This window comes from Dinoponera quadriceps, unplaced genomic scaffold, assembly GCF_001313825.1.
Source record: "Dinoponera quadriceps isolate SergipeBrazil2010 unplaced genomic scaffold, ASM131382v1 scaffold3579, whole genome shotgun sequence".
Taxonomy (NCBI): domain Eukaryota; kingdom Metazoa; phylum Arthropoda; class Insecta; order Hymenoptera; family Formicidae; genus Dinoponera; species Dinoponera quadriceps.
In genome coordinates, this window is record NW_014557637.1 from 1,012,487 (window position 1) to 1,035,713 (window position 23,227).

At 41.4% G+C, this 23,227-nt stretch overlaps 3 protein-coding genes and 1 long non-coding RNA gene across 4 annotated transcripts; all 4 read right to left on the minus strand.

Annotated features, from left to right (window-relative positions):
• Positions 1–2,859: 2,859 nt before the first annotated feature.
• Positions 2,860–3,954, minus strand: LOC106749311. Its single transcript, XM_014628635.1, has 4 exons — positions 3,684–3,954; positions 3,346–3,573; positions 3,042–3,165; positions 2,860–2,953 (listed from the first exon to the last, which is right to left on the minus strand). The coding sequence occupies exons 1-4, from the start codon at positions 3,952–3,954 to the stop codon at positions 2,860–2,862; spliced, it is 717 nt and encodes a 238-aa protein (XP_014484121.1).
• A 3,197-nt stretch (positions 3,955–7,151) lies between these two features.
• LOC106749345 (glycine-rich cell wall structural protein-like) lies at positions 7,152–8,584 on the minus strand. The gene is made up of 3 exons (XM_014628717.1): positions 8,441–8,584; positions 7,732–8,014; positions 7,152–7,277 (listed from the first exon to the last, which is right to left on the minus strand). Exons 1-3 carry the CDS (start codon positions 8,517–8,519, stop codon positions 7,259–7,261), a joined length of 381 nt encoding a protein of 126 aa, XP_014484203.1. The 5' UTR covers positions 8,520–8,584; the 3' UTR covers positions 7,152–7,258.
• A 2,917-nt stretch (positions 8,585–11,501) lies between these two features.
• On the minus strand, positions 11,502–15,118 carry LOC106749346. The gene is made up of 4 exons (XR_001374850.1): positions 14,937–15,118; positions 14,124–14,315; positions 12,084–13,654; positions 11,502–11,516 (listed from the first exon to the last, which is right to left on the minus strand). It is a non-coding gene; the product is annotated as an uncharacterized LOC106749346 (long non-coding RNA).
• Positions 15,119–17,682: 2,564 nt separating this feature from the next.
• Positions 17,683–20,447, minus strand: LOC106749343 (AT-rich interactive domain-containing protein 1B-like). The gene is made up of 4 exons (XM_014628714.1): positions 20,363–20,447; positions 19,391–19,824; positions 18,670–19,091; positions 17,683–17,938 (listed from the first exon to the last, which is right to left on the minus strand). Exons 1-4 carry the CDS (start codon positions 20,445–20,447, stop codon positions 17,908–17,910), a joined length of 972 nt encoding a protein of 323 aa, XP_014484200.1. The 3' UTR covers positions 17,683–17,907.
• Positions 20,448–23,227: the final 2,780 nt, after the last annotated feature.

Genomic DNA, 23,227 nt, shown 5'->3' on the forward strand with positions numbered 1-23,227 from the left:
AATGGGGAAAAAATGGCCGATAATAGGAACCGTTACTACGGACCAATATAGCCGTTCGAGTCGATTGATCGATAAGAAATAATTCAAGGAGAGGCAGAGAGAGAGAGAGAGAGATGGAGGGAGCAGCAAAGAGAGTGATGGCGGTTTCTTTTTTTTCTTTTCTCGTCTTCCCGAACGACGAGAACGGCCAATCGCGAGCCGTCAAAAAATTGCTTTTCTCTCTCGTGCGTGACCGAGTTGTTATTATTATTTACGATCCATAATTGCGTAATCCTCTTGCAACTTGGCCGTCAACTTTGTCGATTCCGCCGGATCGCGGATCTCGTGTGCATTTTCGTGGCACGGATAATGTCCCAATGAATTTAGATCGCGCATTTACGCGCGCTTAAACTCTGGCTGCGTGCGGGAAAGAGCGCGATTTGCACAGGAAGATGGGCGGCTCAGATTTATGGAATATATCGTGCAGATTATTCGGAATAATATGCAATTCCTCTGATAAAATAAAATTATCACGAACGAGAGAGGGATGAGTATCTGGGAAAGTTTTCATCACTTTTCACGCCAGTAGATGGATCGTGGTCGCGATGCGTAGATAATTTATTGCCCGTAGTGTATAATTGATTCCTTTGAGAAATAATCTCTCTTTAAACTAACGCACTTCGCCATTTATCCTCGCGGATGATAACGAAATGATAAAATTAAAATGACGACGACCGTTTTCTCTGATCAAAGACTCATGCCGATTCCATGGGGAGGTTCATGTCTCGCGGTCGTTTCGTGAAATAAAACGTACAAACTTTCCTCATTAGATAATGAAAATAACTCACGCCGCAAGTTGCGTCCGTGATGCGAGGCGAGTCGGGCATTATTTGTATCAACCGAACACGCGCCGTGCCAGGTGGAGCGCGGGAAGTCGAGAAAACTTCGGGACGTTCGAGCTTCGCCCATCTCTCAGCTTTTACGAGCTGTATATACGTAATCATATTCCGACAGTTTCGCTGAGATACGATCAAGTCTCTACATGATCAAGGCACGTTAGTGTTAGTTGGCTTATTCCGATGACTTCGAACTTGCTCATTTCGAATAATGCATGTCTCATCTCCGAACGGCCGTTTTCGACAACGAGCATGCGTGCATCGAGGAACTTCTCTCGTGAACACGAGAGGACGATTTACAGCGCACGATATCGCAATTTTGACGGGGCAACATTCACTTAGACCGATCCAGCCTTCCCTCTCTTTTATTATCCTCGCGTACCTGCCGCGTGTTACGTGTAGAAAATATTTCTTTTTGTTGAAACGACGAATTTTTCGTTTAATTTGCAGTTACTTCGAGTCGCAATGTTAATTATTGCACGCGATTCAACGGAGCAATCGTGCCGAGGTGCAAAATTCCCCGCGAGCTGATTCAGAATTAAAGCGGTGCAATTAGCACAACTCACCGGAGCCGGATCGAGCCGCGATAATGATCGACGCTTCGATTTCCGTGCGAGTTACGGATTCTCAATTTAACTTGCCCAAGTTTCAGCTCGCGACTGACGCAGCGTGCATGCGGCCATTCGTCCTAATCGTTCGTAGATTTCGATCGAAATACGTACCATCCGGTAACTACTGATCGAGAACTATAGACTTCGTAAACTTCGCGCCAAGGGAAGTTTATCTATCCCAATTATCGAGGAGCGCCGGTTTTCCGAAGTGTTCAAGTTGTGAGAGTCGCTTTATATTGCATCACCGAAACGTATACGAGACGCCTCAAAATTGGACCAACAAATCTCGAGTGCTCATAAAGGACATCAAAATACGTAATTTTTGTCAATAAATCCACAAATAAGCCGTTTTGGTGCCAGAGTGAATTATTTACAGAAGTTGTTTAAAGTGTCACCGAAACAAAAGGTGCGAAATCTCGACGGAATAACCGTGGCTCACTATCGCGTTCTCCGTCGCGGGAATTCTATCGGCAGTGTTACAATCTAGAACGACGAGGGCCACCGAGAGGTATCGACTGACTCTCGTTCATTCAACACGCGTTCGATGTGATCAGTAGCGATGAAATCGGAAAAAAACTTACCGATTAATGACAAAGAACTGCTCCCGTCTCGCGACGAGGGCTGCGTCGTCAGCGGCGACTGCGCCTTATCGATCAAACAGGTCAGATGACGAGAATGAGAAACATTTTAACTTGGTAGGTATATCTAGCGACACACGAGCAGGTAGAAGGGACGTATACACAGGTGCGTGCGGTGACGAGGCACGCGAATCGCAACAATAAACTTCGAGACCGCGATAATCTCAGGTGACATTTTGTCGAGGATTTTACTGTGACTGTGGATTGCGTTCAAATCACGAGTCGAAATTCTAATTTCACGTAAAATAACCCCGTAAATTCCATTAAATTTGATGGGCCAATAAAGATAATCTCAAGATATAACGCCACATAAATAATTGTCCTACCTTTGATAACACATATCCACATTTTCCACATATTGAGTCTGTAGAAAAATCTACTAATAAAAAACATAATGAAAAAACTATAGAAAAGGAATTTTGTTACATAATTAATACATCGCTTATTGAAAGTAAGAATCGAAATGAAGTGGAGGTAGAATATAAAAATGAGATAATCAAACATTAAATAATTTTTGAACTAGTATTTTTTTTCTTTCTTTCCTTTTTCTTAGCCTGTTATTGGCGCATCATACTTAAGTATATAATTTCGCAATTCGTACATATTCTAAAGAGCGTGAGTAGCAAAATTCATGTTTTTTTATTAAAATGTTAGGTTGGAATATTTATATAGCGATACGTGCTAATTATCATTCTTCAATGTGTCGATTGTTATAAATATTGCGCGCACCGTGTGTCAATTTTGAATTATCGGTATTTTGTTCTGCTGATCGACAGAGGAAACATTATTAACTACTTCCGTAGTTGTCGTCCACGTCGCGTGATGTTTCCTGAAGCATTTAATCGTTAATTAGGTAACGCATATGGCGCATCGCTGTTTACCTCTTCCTTCGAACTATTTTCCCGTGATGATCTTACTTGCATAATTTATCCAGATACTTTCGAATTTGCGTCAACTGACGTTGAATATTGAATAGCGTATGAATAATCCGCTCCTCTCGATCTGACGCTGGTCCTTTGTATCCTCTTTCATTGGTGCGTTCTATAATCGATTTCAAAAGATGAATTATAGCTTTCTTATGCATTATTCGTTTCATTATTTATTCATTAATTCCATCACCTAAGTATTCTGAAAATATTTTTGCAACTTTTGAATTTATCAATATCAATAATGCGACGTCACGTTTAAGGATGATTGCGAATTCGATTCGCGAACGCTTACTGATCCTAATATGCTCGTCCGTGATCTCTCCATCCTGATAAATTATATCGAGCTCCCTCATGGTATCGAAAAGGTTCCTCAAATTATTTAAGTTCTCCATCGTTAACTTTTTAGTCGATACCTGCAAAGTCGAGTCCGTAACGTTGCCGAGTTTAGCGTACGCGTTTCTCACTTTCGACTGATCTTTAACGACTCGTTCAACGAGCGATCCTAGCTGAGTCTGAAAATGTTTCTGAAATAGCAAGGGATCATCGTCATTTAATTCAAATATACTCGCCATCTTAATAAAAAAATATATTAATATCGCGTATTTACGTTGCTTGACGAGTTCGCGATATTGATTTCTCGGTGATTATCATTCTTATTTTTGCACATTCCCCTAGCATGCTTTACGAGTTTGGCGACATTCTCTTCGTACGACGCAATCAGGTCTTTCAGTCGCTGCGGTATGTTCGCAGGAGTCTTCTGAATCGTTGAATTCACGAAGTTGACGGAAACCGAGGACTCTACCCAGGTGGGCGAAGGCGCGTTCTGGCTTGCATCTCGATGCACGCGCGCACTTCGATGCACGTCTACGCAAGCTGCGCTCTTTTTCTCTAATAAAATCATTTCGGCAGGTAGGAATCGCGAGCATGATCAAAGGGCGCATACTTGAGTGCGTACCTTTGCACCCGACAGATGCTGCGGCGCGTTGATGTCTTTTTTATAAAAGCCAAACGTTATTGTTTAAGATACTTTTCGAGCTTTTTTAAATCAGTTCTGATATGCATAATAATATAATGGCAAAATATTCTTTTTATAATGGCAATTAATATAGTGGCAAAATATTCTTTCTTTCAGTGTACAAATACATTACTATAAATATATTGTTGCATTAATTAAATATTGGAATAAAAGCAAATTACCTGGTATTGTTGCGAAATAAATAAATTAAATTTTGAAATAATAAAAAAAATTGAACTACACGATGTCATCGCTAAGTAAATGAATTTCTACGGTTCATTTGAGAAGAAATGTCTCTATAATATGGATATTTTAGATAGATAGGAAAGAAACCTCAGTAGAAACAAGTAATTTCCGATCGACTGCGGCACATTTAGCGAAAAGCTTCCTCGAGTGCAAAGGATTCGCACGTCACACAGATCACACACGCGAAACCTACCTACGTCTCTCACGCTCGAGAGAGCGAGCGAGCGATTTTGCGTCTGAAAGCGAAAATTTTACAGGAATAATTGCGCGCTATCAAATGAACGTTCTTGCGTTTGATTTCTAAATTCGCGAACACAAGTAATAAGAGGTCGATGTGTTAATGGTGCACTAGTGGACGACTCACACGCGAAGAGAAAAGAGCCAGTTGGTAATTAAGAAATTTACTAACAAACTTACGCCAATCACGATCGAGGCGAGCACAATCGCGAAAAATTTCATTTTCCGGTCGTCGTCGAACTCGCTTCGTTAAGTGAGACCCTAATGAGACCATTTAGCAGACCGTGCGGTTTTATAGGCATCGTCTGTGCGCGAACAAAGGCACCCGCATATGCAGCGTTTCCCAAAACATTAAACGGCAACATCCGGTGGAGAACAAACAAGGATATTGCCGTACAACCTGAGTGCGAAGCCGACACGAGTACGTACGATTATTATACAGAGAAGAAGACCTCATTCGTCGCGTAATAACGGGTAATTTAATGACACAATCGGAAATTGATAGTGCGAATTAAAATCGGTTAAATTGGGATATCGAATAATTCAGATTAAATCTGAGATCTAAGATTCTCTAAGATCCTCTCGTAAAATGTCGCCAATTAACTAAATCGACAGATTAGATTTTGTTTAGGAAAGTTTTGTACGATTAAATTAAAATAAAATAAATAAATTTCAAAATATAGCTAATTAAATTAAAAAAATGTTAAATACATTTTACAAATAAAATACATTTTAAAATACAAACTTTTAACAAAAAAAATCGATTATTTATCAACGTTAAATTAGAATTTACTATTTAAAGAATCAAAGAAAAATTATTTAGTTTATTAAAAATTTCGTTTCAAGTTCGTTCCATTGAAAACATTCTCACGATCGCTGGGATATTTACATAGTGGGTGTGCCAGCAATGCTGGGAGGAGTAGCTGCGAATCCGCTGTTGAAGCTGCCACCGCGAATATTTCCATCAATTCCCCTATGATCGTGTTTATAGCGCGCTGTAGGGTCGGCTTCAGGCGAGGCTGCTCTAGTTACTGAATGAAAAAGAAGAAAGTCTGAAACTGACTTTCGAGTGAATTTCATTCGCCGAATTTTGAAAAATTACTTGATGATACTAATCGCTCGTTGATACAAAACATGTTAAATTCGAACATTCTGATTGCGAGTATGTTTATCAAAAGCAACACACCGAGTATTTTCTTTCCGCAAACGAATAAAATACCAATGACATCGGAAAAGCGGATAAACCGGCCGCGACTGATGAAAACTTGACACATCTTGATGCGCGCGTTACTCGGAAAGACACAGAACAAAGAACAGAACCAACGACGAACTCGGGATTGGAAATTCACGCGATTTTTTTGCGTCACGCGTCTTGTAGATAAACTCTCACCCTTATGGACAATACATCCTTAATGAACGGTACCGAGACATTGTGACTTCGTCACGAAGAACGACTCGCCGTTTGCTGAGTGGGTAACGGCACGCTTTAAAATTTCGACTGCTTACGTGCGAATTTGTTTCACTACATTTTCGCAATTCTCGCGAGTGAATTTACCGTCTAACTGACGATCATGCTGTCGGATTACCTCGAATCCCGGACGGGAATCTCCTGGGAGATGGCGGACGTGTTGAAAATGCGACTGCGATTATTGTGAAGAGCGCGACTAGTAAGAAGACCGCAATCCTTGACATTCTGCTGTTGCTGAACGGATACGTTGTGCGCGATAACAACCGTACGCTATCCTGCGGCTATCTTAGTGCTAAATGATGACGAAGAAATTAGCTAAGCTGTTCTCATATATTGTAAACCGTCCGTATTTTTGGATAACCTGTTTTACGAGTACGTTTATGCAGCTACGAAACGAGCACTTCCGCGACGAGTCGTTGCGTATCATTAGCACCGATGGACGGGAGGACCTTTCTTCGTCGATATTGGCCGATGCTACACCCGCGTGTCCTCGGAGCGTTGTGTTCTTGCTCGCTTGGCGATGAATATAATTTCGCTATAAGTTTGAACTGGTTGTCGAGCGATCATATTGTAATCAGTTCAGTTTCGCGTGATAGATCGTACTGATCATTGATTCCCGTACGTCACAGACGGAGGAGTACGGCGAAGACCGCGAGGGTGAGTCGTTGATAAGATCTTCTCTTTCTCTGTCTCTCTCACTCTCTCTTATTACATTAACCTTTATTAATTGCTCAATTGATTGATCGCAATTATTTACAAATATTTAATCAGAAATTAGCACATTAGTCCTAGGCTCATGAACGTGATGGTACAAACAATATTATATTCTTGAATACATTCTTTTTGGTGGTATTATAATAATTGTGTTAATTATTATAAGTTTTTTAATGCTATTTAGCGTTATGGTGGATATCGTATATTACAATATCACATATTGTAATATACGATATCCAGCAAAATGCTGCCTCTTTTTTTAGACTTTAAACTATATTAAATTAGATTTTGCGCTTAAAGGAATTTGCCCCGGTGTTCTAAATAAATAAAACTTTAATAACAATAATAATAATAATAATTACAATACAATTTTGTAATATTGGACCATATTGGAATGATGGCTTTTGTGTGTGTTTTAAAATTTATTATATGAAAACAAGTGTTTACAAAATAAGTGTATAAGCACAGTCGGTTTACCGTCACGCGAGTCCGTTTTCAGTGACGGTAGTCGTTTCTCTATCAAACTCATCGTCCATATCGGCTGCTGCAAAACAGAAAAAAATCTTCCTTATCGCGCGATCAATTGATATTATAATCAGTAGCGCGGATTATTACGAAAACCGACTAGAATAGGGAATATCAAATAATTAAGATTGAATTTGAAATCTAAGACGGCGTCGTAAAATGTCAATTAATTGACAAACTAAATTTCGCTTAGAAAACTTTCGTATGAATAACTTCGAAAATAAAAAAATCAATTTAAAAGTATAACTAACTAAATGAACATATTTTTAATAAATTTTATACATAAAATAAATTTTAAAATATAAATGAGTATTTAATAAAAAATGAATTATTTGATTACGTTAAATTAGATTAAATAACATTAAATTAGAATTTATTACTAAAGGCATTAAAAAATGACTTAATTTATTAAAAATTTCGTTTCAAATTCGTTTCATTGAGGAATTCTCTCACAATCGCCCTGCGATATTTACCCAGAGATAGCGAAGGATTTCGCGAAGGAAGCGCTGCCTAATGGCGTGCTTATGGAGCCGGCGCTGGATCCGCTGTTGGCGAAACCGCCACCGTGATATCCACCGGATCTTCTGTGTCCGTATCCCCTGTATCCACCTCCGTGATAACCACCGAATCCGTGGCCAAAGCCGTGGCCGAAGCCGTGTCCACCGCCGTGTCCACCGTGTCCACCGTAGCCGTATTTATAGGCCAATGCTTTAGCTCCGGCTGTAGGCGCCGCTGCTCTGGTTATTCTTGATAATACTGAATAAAAGAAAAAGAAGGTCCGGACACTGACCCTCGACTGTATTTCGTTCGCAAATTTGGGAAAATGACTTGACGATACTAACACGCTTGTCGATATGACACACGTCAAATACGAAAATTCTGATCACGAGAATGTCTGCCGACACACCGTGTGTGTTTTGTTTTACGACTGAATAAAATATCAGCTGTGCCGGAAAAGACGGATAAAATGGCCAATTCGCGACTGACGAAAACTTGACGCGTCGTGTCATAACGAACGATGCCGAAACGTGACGTTCATCGTAAAGAATAGCGACTCACTACTTGCCGAGCGGGTAACGGCGTTAAAATTTCGACTGTTCACGCGTGAATTCGATTCGCTACATTTCCACAATCCCGCCGGGTGAATTTACCGTCGAGCTGACGATCGTGCTGCCGGATTACCTTGAGATTGCGGTGCCTGGGTCGGAAACGCGACTACTGCGACGAGCGCGACGAGCAAGAAGACCACGATCCTCGACATTCTGCTGTTGCTGATCGGATACGTTGTGCGCGCTAACGAACGTACGCTATCCTGTGGGTATCCCAGTGCCAAATGACGGCGAGAAAATCGGCCAGGCAGTCCTTATATACGACGAGTCGCCCGCGCTTTGGGATACCCCGTTTCGCCGGCGCGTTTACGCAGCTACGAAACGGATACTTTCGACCACGACGAATCGCCATATATCATTAGCGCCGATGGATGGGATGGACGGGTCTCTCTTTGTCGGTGATAGGCGATGATGCGCCGTTGTGTCCCTGGAGCGATTTCCTACTCGCTCGTCGACGAACGTCACTTCGTGACAAGCTCGAGCGGATGAACGAGCAGCAGATATCGTGCGATAGATCATTATCGATCATCGGTTCCCATACGTCGCAGACGGAAGAGGAACGCGAGGATGATACCACGAGGGTGAGTCGTTGATAAGACCTCTCATTACCTTAATCTTGTTAATTAATTGATTGACCACAGTTACTTACAAATTTTTAATCAGAAATGTATATCCTTGAAATCTACCTTTCGTCGGACTGACCAAAGTAATTTCTAACTAGTAGTAGAAAGAGAAAGAATAATATCCAGATAATATTTTCTTCAGACGAAAAGCCTCAAAATTGAGCGATGAAACATAGTAGTTTGGGAACCGCTGGTCAGGTTGATCGCGCGGATTGTTTCTTTTTCTTGTTTTCAAATGGCGAAGTTACGAAAATAAAAGACCGAAAATAAAAGCGCCGAGGAGGATGAACAGGCAAAGGTCCTATCTGGTTTTTTTTTTCTATTGCGAGTGAGAAATTGAGGGTCGAGCGGGAGAGTTCAACGCTTGGTGAAGCCATGCGCGAAAGTGCGTATATTTTCGGATCTTTTTATTCCTTTTCGCATCGTTTCACTCGTTTTCATCTTGTTCGTGAGATTAAAAAACTTCTTCCGTGTCCCCGATAAATCACCATGTATTTCGCACGCGTAATTAATGCCCGATGTGATTCGCAGTATTTTTCAGTGAATTGTTTTCCAAACAGAGACACGACGAAGAATGTTACGGAGAATATCAGGATTCACGGATAAATTTGCGCTCATTATAAAGATATATATATATATATATATATTTGCTTATGCATCTTGCGCTAAGTAGCGTGGTGTTTTCGCGTCATGCGCTAATGCCTCCGCGTAACTCTTACAATAATATGACTCGGCGAGGCCGAGTAATTGATAATGGCGGTCGCGAAAAGAAAATTCTACATCTACCGTAGAACTGAAAGGCAATTCGCGGATCATTCCTAAATCAAACAATGACGTACTCCGAAGACGACGGTAATTCTTCGATTTGCTTGCGCGAAAATGTTTCCCATCGTTCGTGCGCCACGAGTAATCCTCCCGCACGATTGTGACGTTGTATAACAAAGAGTACTTAAAACGCCATCTGTAAAGCCGTCGTTGTCGCGTCGACGCCGCTCTAATCAACACTCATTAGCCGGCGTTAATCGGAATCGAACTCACGCAGCAGCAGCCACGCTTTAAGAACTGTAAAACGCTCCTCGCCCGGCAGATTCATTAACGGTCAAGCGGGGACCTTGATTTTTCTCGGGGCTTCACAGCCTCAGGTCGATGAACGAAAGCGGAATTCCCACCTGAGCACTGCCAACCGTCGACAACGTAATTCCGCGATCCATCGAGCTGTTCGGCTCTCTGTCCTTCTGCGCTCTATTAGGAGCTATTCCTCGGACCGCGAGCGTCGTTTCATTCTACCGGGAATGTGTACGAGAAAACTTATTATCTTCCACGAATTTATTATACATTTACACTTACCTCGCTCTCTCAAACTTAGTACTTAAGAAAATCGGATAATTCATACTTAATAACTTAATACGAACTGCGGGAAATGTGCTTAACCGTGATACGCCAACAAACGGGAGAATAAGAATAGTGAAATCGCCAATGGATTGTCAAAGAATAAATATTTACAAATTAACGCGAAACGATAATCATCGGCAATGATTTCCGTGTTTTTGCGTTTAATATACATCGAACAACCGAACGCAATAGATCGAATAATAGTAAACACTGCAATTGCTAACCTAACATTATTTATGGAACAGATATTTATCGATGCCCACTGACGAAGTGGCATAAAAAGTTAGCGAAAACATGAAAATATATTAAATTTGACACAACTGCTATGTATATTTATGGGATTATATAAACGTTGATGGGATAATTCATCATCAAAATATCTTCCACATATGAAATCAAGCAGATAAACTTCCGTGTATTATTTAAATTTATTATATTTTTATGAAGTGCGTAAAAACCAACGCATACAAGATAAGTTTATAAATATAATCGGATTATCATCGAGCGAGTCCGTTTCCAGTGACAGCAATCGTTTCCCTTTAAAACTCATCGTCCTTGTCGGATGCTAAACAGAGAAATCCTCATTCATTGCGTAATCACACGCAAATTAGTAACACAATCGGAAATTGATAGCGTAGATTAAAGTCGGTTAAATTGGGACATCGAAAAATTCAGATTAAATTTGAGATCTAAGATCGTCTTGTAAAATGTCGTCAATTAACTAAACTGACAAATTAAATTTCGTTAAGAAAAGTTCGGTTCAATTAAATTAAAATGAAATAAATAAATTTCAAAATATAGCTAATTAAATTAAAAAATTTTAAATAAATTTTACAAATAATATACATTTTAAAATATAAACTTTTAACAAAAAAATCGGTTATTTATCAACATTAAATTAAAATTTACTATTTAAAGAATTAAAGAAAAATTATTTAGTTTATTAAAAATTCCGTTTCAAGTTCGTTTCATTGGAAACATTCTCACGATCGCTGCGATATTAACATAGGGGGCCGGCAGCAATACTGGGAGGAGTAGCTGCGAATCCGCTGTTGAAGCTGCCACCGCGAATATTTCCATCGATTCCTCTATGATCGCGTTTATAGCGCGCTGTAGGGTCGGCTTCAGGCGCGGCTGCTCGAGTTATTGAATGAAAAAGAAGAAAGTCTGAAACTGACTTTCGAATGAATTTCATTCGCCGAATTTTGAAAAATTACTCGATGATACTAATCATTCCTTAATATAAAACATGTTAAATTGGAAAATTCTGATCGCGAGTATGTTTATCAAAAGCAACACACCGAGTATTTTCTTTCCGCAAACGAATAAAATACCAATGACATCGGAAAAGCGGATAAACCGGCCGCGACTGATGAAAACTTGACACGTCTTGACGCGCGCGTTACTCGGAAAGACACAGAACAAAGAACAGAACCAACGATGAACTCGGGATTGAAAATTCACGCGATTTTTTTGCGTCACGCGTCTTGCAGATAAACTTTCGCCCTTATGGACAATACATCCTTAACGAATGGTACCGAGATATTGTGACTTCGTCACGAAGAACGACTCGCCGTTTGCTGAGTGGGTAACGGCACGCTTTAAAATTTCGACTGCTTACGCGCGAATTTGTTTCACTACATTTTCGCAATTCTCGCGAGTGAATTTACCGTCTAACTGACGATCGTGCTGTCGGATTACCTCGAATCCCGGACGGGAATCTCCTGGAAGATGGCGGACGTGTTGAAAATGCGACTGCGATTATTGCGAAGAGCGCGACGAGTAAGAAGACCGCGATCCTTGACATTCTGCTGTTGCTGATCGGATACGTTGTGCGCGATAACGACCGTACGCTATCCTGTGGGCACCTCAATGCTAAGTGACGACGAAAAAATCAGCTAAGCAGTTTTTATATATGATAAGCCGTCCGCATAACTCGTTTTACGAGTGAGTTTATGCAGTTACGAAACGAGCACTTTTACGATGAATCGCTGCATATCATTAGCACTGATAGATGGGACAAACAGATCTCTCTTTGTCGATATTGATCGATGTTACGCTTGCGAGTCCTTGGTGCGATTTCCTGTTCGTTTGTCGATGAATATCATTTTGCAAGATATTAGTACGAGCTGATCATCGAGCAGTCTTCAGTTTCGCGGGGTAAATCATACCGATTGATTCCCACACGTCGCCATACGAGCCTAGGCTCATGAACGTGATAATATAAATTATTATATAGAATATAATGTATTCTTTGATGGTATTATAATAGTTGAGTTAATTATCATTAGGTTTTTTATGCCAATTAATTATATAATATCACATGGTAATATTTGATATTCACCGTCCACCAAAGTACCGCCCTCTTTTTTGAGACTTTAAATTATATTAAATTAGATTTTGTGCCTAAAACGTTTTGTCTCGGATTGCTGGATAAATAAAACTTTAATAACAATAATAATAACAATAGTAATAACAATAGTAATTATTATCACACAATTTTGTAATATTGAACCACACCGGAATTATGACTAAAATTATTATATGTGTGATCTTTAACGATATGTACTACACTAATTTTAACTAAATTTTATCCTACGCACACATTTTCTATATAATATATACAAATTGTGTGAAATGTGCTTAACCGTGACGCGCTAATAGACAGTTAAGTGAGGGAATAAGAGTAGAGGAACACTGATAGACCGTCGCGGAAATATTCGCAAATTGTCACGAGACGACAGAAATTGTCGAATAATTGTGTTTTTGCGTTTAATACTTATCGGACAATCAAATGTAACAGATTGAATAATAAACGCTGCAATCGATTACCCAAATTATGTATCAATTTACGGAAAGCCGAAGGAACTGATATGGAAACGCAGCGATGCTACATAGCCCAGTGACGAATTGGCATGAAAAGTTTGTAATTACACGAAAATATATTGAATTTGACAACCGTTATTTGTGGGATCAAATAAACATTGTGATGATAACTCGTTACATCATACCTTATTTCTATGAAATAAACCTTAAGTCCCACAAATAAATTATAAATATTTTTTAATACTTTTTTCTCACTGTAATATTTCCGAGACATAAAATCTAACAGGTAAACTTCTTTGTGTGTTTTTAAATTTATTATATTAATCTTATCATAAAAACAAGTACTTGCAAGATAAGTGTATAAGTAAAATCAGTTTATCATCGCGCGAGTCCGTTTTCAATCACAGTAGTCGTTTCCCTTTTAAAATCGTTGTCCATGTCGACTGCTACAAAACAGAGAAGAAAATCTCATTCATCGCGCGATCAATTGATGTTAACTCGGTAGCGCGGACTATTGCAAAAACCAGCTAGATTGGAATATCGAATAATTAAGATTGAATTTGAAATCCAAGATCGTTCCGTAAAACGTCAGTTAACTGACAAACTAAACTTTCATTTAGACAAATTTCGTACGTATAAACTAGGAGATTTAAACAAATCAACTTAAAAGTATAACTGACTAAATAAATAAAATTTAAATAAATTTTGCAAATAAAATACATTTTAAAATATAAATAAATTTCCGATAAATAAAAAAATTCATTATTTAATCACCAACGTTAACTTAGAATTTATTATTTAAGGAATTTTTTAAAAAGTGATTAATTTATGAAAAATTTTGTAATAAAATATTGTAAATTTTGTAATAAGTTCGTTTCATTGAGAATTCTCTCACGATCGCCCTGCGATATTTACCCGGAGGTAGTGAAGAACTTCCCGCTGCCTAACCATGGTGATGCCCGTGGTGGTGATGGTGTCCGCGGTGGTGTCCGCGGTATCTATGGGCCAAGGCTTCAGCCGAGGCTATAGCCTCGGCTTCAGGCGCGGCTGCTCTGGCTACTCTTGATGGCGCTGCTTTGGTTGTTCCCGGTAACTCTGTATGTAACTCTGAATAAAATAAAGAAAGTCCGATCACTGACCCTCGAATGCATTTTGTTCGCCAGATTTGGAAAAATTATTTGACGATACCAACACGCTCGTCGATATGACACGCATTCAAGAATTTTCATCGACCACGAGGATGTTTATCGAAATCGACGCACCGTGCGTATTTTCTTTCTACGACCGAATAAAATATCATCTTTGTCGAAAAAGACGGATAAAATGATCAATTCGCGACTGATGAAAACTTGAGGCGACATCGGACTTTTATCAAACACATTTCACCTTACAACCCTTTTTAAAGTGAAATCACTTTTCACGCAAGCTATGAATTACTGTTTAACTTTGGTGTCACTTTAAAATGCAATGTTGATCAATTTGTAATCTTTTCATAATTTTCTCATTATTTTGACTTATGGGCAATGCATCCTTAATATTCATTCGCCTCATAACGAACAGCGCCGAAACGTGACTTCATCATAAAGAATTGCGAATTCCCATCTGCCGAACGGATAACGGTGAGCGTTAAAATTTCGGCTGTTCACGCGTGAATTCGATTCACCACATTTTCGTAATCCCCGCGAGTGAATTTACCGTCGAGCTAACGATCGTGCCCTGCTGGGTTACCTGGCTGGGCCTCGGTCGGAACCGCGACCGCGACTGCGACCACTGCGATGAGCGCGACGAGCAAGAAGACCGCGATTCTCGACATTTTGCCGTTTACTGATCGGATATGTTGTGCACTCTGACGACCGTACGCTATCCTGCGAGTATCCCAGTGCCAAATGACGACGAGAAAATCGGTCAGGCAGTCCTTATATACGTCCGCGCTTTGGGATACCCCGTATCGCCGGCGCGTTTACGCTGCTACGAAACGAGTACATTCGACCTTAACGAATCACCGCGTATCATTAGCGCCGACGGACGTGACGGACGGGTTTCTCTTTGTCGGTGTTACGCGATGATGCGCCGTTGTGTCTCTGGAGAGGTTTTCCTTCTCACTCGTTAACGAACGTCACTTCGTGACAAGCTCGAGCGGATGAACGAGCAGTCTCGATATCACGCAATCGATTATATCGATCATTGGGTCCCATACCGGGTCCCATATTGGGTCATTCCGTCGCAGACGGAAGAGGAGTGCGAAGAAGTGATCGCCAGGGTGAATCGTTGATAAAACCTCTCATTACATTAATCTTATTAATTAGTCGATTGATCACAGTTACTTACAAATTTTTAATCAGAAATTTATATTCTTGAAATTTATCTATCGTCTAGTTGATCAAAGTAATTTCTAGCTAATAGTAGAAAGAGAAAGAAAAATATCCAGATAATATTTTTTTAAGACGGAAAGCCACAAAATTGAGGAATGAAGCCTGGTAGTTTGGGAACCGCTGGTCAGGATGATCGCGCGGATTGTTTCTTTTTCTTCTTTTCAAATGGCGAAGTTCCGAAAAGAAAAGAACGAAAATAAAAAAGCCGAGGAGGATGAACAGGCAAAGGTCTTATCTGATTTTTTTTTTCTAGAGTGAGAAATCGAGGGTCGAGCGGGAGAGTTCAACGATTGGTGAAGTCGTGCGCGAGAGCGAGTATACCTTCGGATCTTTTTATTCCTTTTTGCGTCGTTTCATCCGTTTTCGTCTTGTTCGTGAGAATAAGAATCCCTTCCGTGTCCCCAGTAAATCACCATATATTTTGGGCGCGTAACTAATGCCCGACACGTGGTTCGCAGTATTTTTCAATGAATTGTTTTCCAAACAGAGATACGACGAAGAATGTTACGGAGAATATCAGGATTTCACGGATAAATTTGCGCGCATTATAAAGATATATTTCTCCTTGTGCATTTTGCGCGAAATAGCGTGGTGTTTCCGCGTTATATGCTGATGCCTTCGCATAATTCTTACAACAACACGACTCGGTGAGACCGATTAATTGACAATAGCGGCCGCGAAAAGAAAATTCTATACCTATCGTAGAATTAAAAGGCAATTCGCGGATTATTCATAAATCAAAGAATGATGTACTCCGAGAACGACGGTAATTCTTCGATTTATTTCCGCGAAAATATTTTCCACCGTTCGTGCGCCACGAATAATCCTCCCGGCGCGAATGCGCCGTTATATAACCGAGTACTTAAAACGCCATTCGTAAAGCCGTCGTCGTCGCACGAGGCGCCGCTCTAATCGATATTTATTAGCCGTCGTTAATCGAAATTGAACTCACGCAGCAGCGACCACGCTTTAAGAACTATAAAACGCTCTTCACCCAGCAAATTCATTAATGGTTAAGCGGTGACCTTGATTTTTCTCAGGGCTTCACAGCCTCAGATCGATGAACGAAGGCGGGGTTCTGATCTGAGCACTGCTAACCAATCAATCGAGCTGTTCGGCTTTTTGTTCTTCTGTGTTTTAAGGATTTTACAGCTTGGATATTCTAATTGGGTCATCGACCGTGCTCCTTAAACAGCAACTCGTTCGCGCGAGTAGCAAAAAAATACGTATACGTATAACCTAACACATTGAGATTTAATGAGATTTAATATTATGTTACATCGGTATCCTGCTTGGTAATTGCTGATTGTCCTTTTTTTCTAAATTAACAAACGCGGATAATTGCAAATTGCGTATACGTCGCGCGTTACGTCAACAGGAAGAATATTTTAATGCGTCACTTTCACGGATAAGCGTCGAGGGACATAGTTGTGGGATAAGTAAGAGCCGAGTCTTTCGTTTTTTCATACTTTTTATTGCGTTAAAATTAATTTACGTGTGCTTACCGTGAAATGAGCCAACATGGACCGTTGAACGCGCGAGAGGATACTGATATAATTATATATAAATATATATATATATATATATATATATTAGCATATAATTATATATGTGGAAATTTTTTCCCAAGTTCGGATATCTCCGGGGAGAATTTCAAATCTCAAACGCGGTTGACGCGGTCTGTAATCCTCGCGCTGATACTTAACAATACGGTCCTAGTCTACGAGAATACACGTTAAGATTGCGAAATACGCTAATATCGTCTCCTCGCATGCTGCTATAAATTACGGCAGTATTGCGTACCGCTAAAGAGGCTGCTAGAAGTGTTCGATTCTTTCCGAGTGAAATCTATGTCCGAATGTTTGCGTGAAGTAAACACAGTGGACGAGATGAATAATTGCCTGAAAATCGTGAAGATAAAAACGCGGAACTATTCGCGAATCCGCCCGGTAATTCAGCGCGAAGTTGCACGATGATAATGTTGAAGCTCGTCGTGCTCCAGGAACGACGAAATTGTAAATTTCTTTCTCGCTTTAACGAAGTATCATTCGCGACGGATCGCACGATCTCCGACGAGATTAATGCCTATTTTTAAATTAATTTTGTTTCTTCGCCGAAAATTCTTTTACGCCAAATTTCTGCGGCTTATCTTCTGTCAAATGTTCAGGATTCGGAGATAAAGACGAATGAGAAGTTGATCGGCAGATTGGTGGTGAATAACGCGCAAGAATCCGGCGGAGGTCGCAGCTTCGTTTATCCTTCAGGTGTCCAGACGGTGACGGACGACTCGGTTTTTCAACTTGTCGATGAAATCGCCCCACTAGGAGCTATTCCTCGGATTGCGAGCGTCGTTTCTTTCTAACGGGAATGTGTATGACAAAACGTATTAGCTTCCACGAATTTATTATCTATTTATACTTATCTCGCATAACAAATACGTTACTCAAAGAGTTCAGATTAGGATACGTTAATTAAACCGTCCCATCGAAACCAATTAATGTGATTCAATTTAATTAAATTTTGCATAATATATCCATCGACTACTACGTCTTGCGCTTAACATCAACTTATTATGATGTATCACGTAATTCGCTAACAATTAAGTAATTACACGATTTAATAATTTTAATAATCATACATAAATAGTTTAATATTTTGTAATTCAACAGCTGGATTATTTAATGATGAGAAAGTAATCTTTCCTCGATAGTCGATTCATACCCGTTTCTATCAACGTCGATTAGCCTGAGTTTAACTTTAGAATATTAACGTGCGTCTCTGAAACATAAATATTTTTAACGAACCTTCCTCTCTCATTTGTTTCTACCTCATCAATTTTCAATTTGTTATATATTTGGAAAATCTATACGTCATATTAACGAATCTTGTTGACTTCTCCTTTATTTAATCACTAAACCTCTCCAAGACGTGAGATCAGAAGCATAGATCCAGAGTAAAGAGTTAATATTCCAGGATTAAACTTTCTTCAGACAAAGACTTAAGAAATTTCTTCTTACAGATTCTTACGGATTATCTAGATCGCTATAGCTGCGCCGGGGAACTAAAGTTGATAAGAAGATTCGACTTACCCAGTGGGAGATCCACCGTACGCAGTTGCCACCGAGCTGGCGACCCCGCCCTTCCCCGTAGAGTAGCTATTCGCGATAGCAGTGATGGTTCCAGGAGGGGAACCTGCGGATCCAGAGCGAGTAGCAGCCCTCGGGAAGCTGAAGACCATGGGAAAGTAGTTGTTCAGATTAGGATATCCCTGGCGACGTCTGTTGCCCTTGAAAGGCACGAACGGCGCGACCGGTTCGTCGTCTTCCTCGTCCGCCTCGTCCTCGTCATCGTTGTCGTCGTCCACGATCACCGGTGTCTTCTGCGTCTTCTTGTTGTGCGCCTTCGGTCGTTTTACCGACACTTCCGACACTTCCGTGCTGGCCGCAATCGGTTCCTCCGTCGGTTGCGCGATCTCCGTAGTCAACGGGACTTGCTCCGGCTCGTGGTGTTCCTGCAAGTCCAGGATACCAGACGTAGCATTCCATGGAAGACATGTGTATTTCAAGAACGGAACGATATTTAGTTATTCGGAGGGCTCGAAGAGGTAAAAATAAGAGACTTATTGTACGAAGCGTGAAGAAAAGACGGAATACAGATGTTTAATTATTTGTTTTATTTAAAGGCGCAGGCGTTAATGCTCGATCCACTAGATTGATCTTAGAGACTTTTATAGTCGAAAGAGCCGATGTAGTCGAAAATATGATTTCACGTACATCGAACAGCTACAAAACCTGTGAAGGTATTCCATACCTGAGAGTCCTGTTGATGGCGATGGTGATGCTCGTCGCGATGAGGCTGCTCTTCCTCCTCGTGTCGGTGGTGTTCGTGGTGGTGCTCCTCTTGTTGATGGTGATGATGTTCCCGATGAGGCGGCTGTTGCTGCCGTTCCTCCTCCTCGTTGTAGGCCTCCTCGGACGCTGGCGCTGCCTGCGCCTCGGCGCTCGACACTTCTTCGATCGGCTCCGGACCACCCCCGAGGTGCGGCATCCCACTGAAGAAAGCCTCGCCGCTCACGGCGTTCCCCTGAGCGAAGACTCCAGTCGCCTGGCCGCCGTTATTCGAACGGCGTACCGGCCGGTAATATCCGGTGAACATCATCGCCCGTTGCGGATAAGGGTGTACGACCGTTCTTTTCTCTCTTAGGACCATTATGGGGTTGCCGTAAGCGTCCAGCATGACAGAGACTGTGAGGGAAAAAAGGACGGGTTTTTTTCTTCTTTAAGAATGAAAGGGCCGTCAATACCTGGTCCTTTATGCTTCGCATGAGTCATATGTAAAGAGTTCAGAGATTAATTACTAAATAATATTTGTGGTAAAGGTAGTATCGTATATTGAGAAGAAACATCTAAGAATACATTTTCTTAAATATGTGCGCAGAAACAAACGCTAGGTTAAAATAAATAATTACTCGAATATTTCTTAGTAAATTTTCACTCGGATTAAGTAAATATCACTTAAATATGAAAAAGAATGCTACACATTCAAGTAAAATTTATTTAATCTAAGTAAAAATTTGCTAAGGAGTATTGAAATAATTATTTACTTGAATTCAGCACCTTTTTTATATTGCTCTTCATGTGAAAACAATCGTTCATTCTATATTTAAATAAAAGAACCAAGATTTAAGTAAATATGTTATTAATTCCTACCGAATAGATATTTTCTCATTTTATTTAGATATTTCTTCTCTCGGTGTATCTCGGTGAAATTTCAAACGCTTACCGGGTTCAGCCGGGATCACTCTCGACTCGGCGATCGCGATCGTCAACGCGATCGCGACCAAAACGAAGCTCAACCAGCCAGCCATCCTTGGTCCTTTAAGATCCTTTTCTTCAAGAGTTCCTGCCGCGCAACGATCCGCTACCCTCGATCACTCGAGATTTCCCTGTCGAGACTTCCTCCGGCAGACACCGGCTTCTTACGCGGGCGGACGGAAAATCGCGGGGTAATCGAGGGGGACTCACTTCCACCGATCTCTCCACGCTGCTCCACGCGATGCCGACGATACCGACTTTTTGCACGATGCTGCTGGTCCTCGCCGACGCAATTGCTTTTATACCATGAAACACACGGACACGGGACGGACAGGTACACGCCCGTGTCTCGGCACGGGGGTATGGGTATGGATATCGGAGGGACTCCTCGGTGGGACACGGGGGATGCGGGATCGAGCCGGATCCCCCACCAGGCGTCGTCAGGTGGTCGCTTGTACGGCGAGGATCGCCGTAAAGCAAACGCACGCATCGTTCAACGCTACGTGATCCCCATGAACGATGCGGCACATGCTGAGTCTGATGCATTAATTGTGATCCGCGCCGATGGCAATCTGGATTCGAGGGATCGAACGCCGCCGATCGGGATATAGAGATGGCTGCGCGACGGCCTGGTCGCAGCTCGATCAAGATCCTCCTCGCGTGTGCCCCGCGCGAATGAAGAAAGGAGAGAACGCCGAATTACAACGACGCACGTTCTCCGTGCGTCCTTCTGCTGGCGTCCGAGACGAGTAATTAGGCGATCACCTGAGTCGAAGTTTCGAGGCTACTCTGGCGTTCCTAAGGATAGTCCGTGCTTACTTAAACGGCCTGTAGACTAATATAAATCTACTCTGACGAGACTGACACTTTTTCACTTCTCCCTTAAACTTTCAATTCTACAGATTCAATTTTAAAGCTTCTCAACAACTTATTTTCGATGCTGAAACAGCGAAAACGGAAATTTCAGATATCATCAGGATCAAAGTAAAGGTTATATTATATTATTGAAATTGAAATTGAACCTATTTCGCTGTCTTAGCTCCTACTGTGTTGTAGAATTAAAGGTTTAATTTAGGACTAAAATTTCGACTCGGATATGTCTCTCGGAGTCTTTAGGAAGGACTTTTCTTTTTCGAGAAAAGAAATCCTGGATTTAGATATCTTGGATATTCCTTTTCATCGTAGGTCTCAAGTTTTTAAATAATTCCTGCGACAGTATCTTTCATCTCTCTTCATCGGACTCTGATATATTTTATTTAACTTGTACATAATATTCTTTGTCATTCTAGTTTGAGCAGACAACAGCGGAAGACAGAGTACCCGATAAATCCTGCGACCAGAAACACTCGAAGGCTGGCTCGAAGCCTCGGGCTCATGACTGAAACAAGGTGTTTGTAATGAATTCTCCCGAGAAACGGCGAGAATGTGAATGGGCGATGGTTGACGAATGTCGCGGAGGGCCGATGGCCTGTCACTTTTCCTCCTTCGCGACGTGAGTTACTGAGTCACGGATCGAGGCATGATAAAGGGATCTCCAGCGTCCCAGCAGACACGCAGGCTCGAAGATAGATTCATACATTTTCAATCGTTCTATAAATATGTGCGACCCGAGGACCGAAGGATTCTCCGCTCACCCGCCATTATTTTCTCGATCGGTGCCTCCTCGGAGGATCCTCCGAGTGTCTGTGTACTCGCTTGCGGTACAACAAACGTAAATCTCACCGAGAAAATCGACAATTTTGAGAACAATCTCCAAAATACTTCGATATGTGTTTCAACGCGAGGGAAGAAATATCGAAAGGAAATATTTATGAAATTCAACGTGGAGAATCGACGGTAATTAAAGCGATTCGCGATTAGACGCGTTGAAATTCAAGCCGGAATGAAACGACCACGATAAATAACAAAGGTGCGCATCGTTCTTTACGGTTTGAACGGTCGTGATTCACGTGATCCGAGATAAACTCAAAGCCGAGGAAGTTACGATCGTGCGACGCGAAGCTACATTCGTCACGAACATAAAGTGTGAATAGCAGGACGCGCGGAGTCGCGCAAGGAGAGCGCGTCGCTCTCCGAGTACCGGCCGGTGATCGTAATTCCGTTCCTCCTCGCTTGCCTTTGAGGCTGAAGATGATGGAGCGTGCAGAAGGGACAGTGACACGTCAAGGCGGATCCGACTGTGTGAAAGAGCGAGAGAGACACGCGCTCGTTTTACGATTCCGGACACGGCGAGCACGGCCACCACCACTGGACTCTTACGGACTCCTGATCGTCCCCAAGAATTATCGTCGCCTCTGACCAGTCGTAGCCGCGGACGCTCGCGGCCGAGTATGACTGACATAATATTAATATTAAGAGGTCGTACGCCAGACGTTACGTCAAACGCACGTCATTATACCTGGCCGGACGGACCGTCTACAGCGCGCGGCACCGTTGCACGGATCGACCGAAACCGAAGCCGCGGTAAAAATAACTATACGCGAGCAACGAAACGTTTCGCTCATGCGGTATGCAACGACTGAAATCGTTTCTTATCGAGCCGAAAAGAGCGAGTGAGAATTTTCTTTCGGGAATTTGGAAAATAAATTAATCGTTTCTCCCGGAAGCGCTGACCGGTCGAACGAAAGTCGTGAATACGCGTCGCGCGACCGGCCCGACGTTCGTCGTCGCGCAGATGTAACGCATCATATGGCGACAGATTAAAAATATAATCAGTTTGAAGATATCATTCATTCTCTCCGATATGTTTCCCTCTCAGTTCGCAAAAATTATTCTCGAATAATAGTAACAAAAGAATATGAAATTTTTAGCGGAATTATACATAGAATTTCTT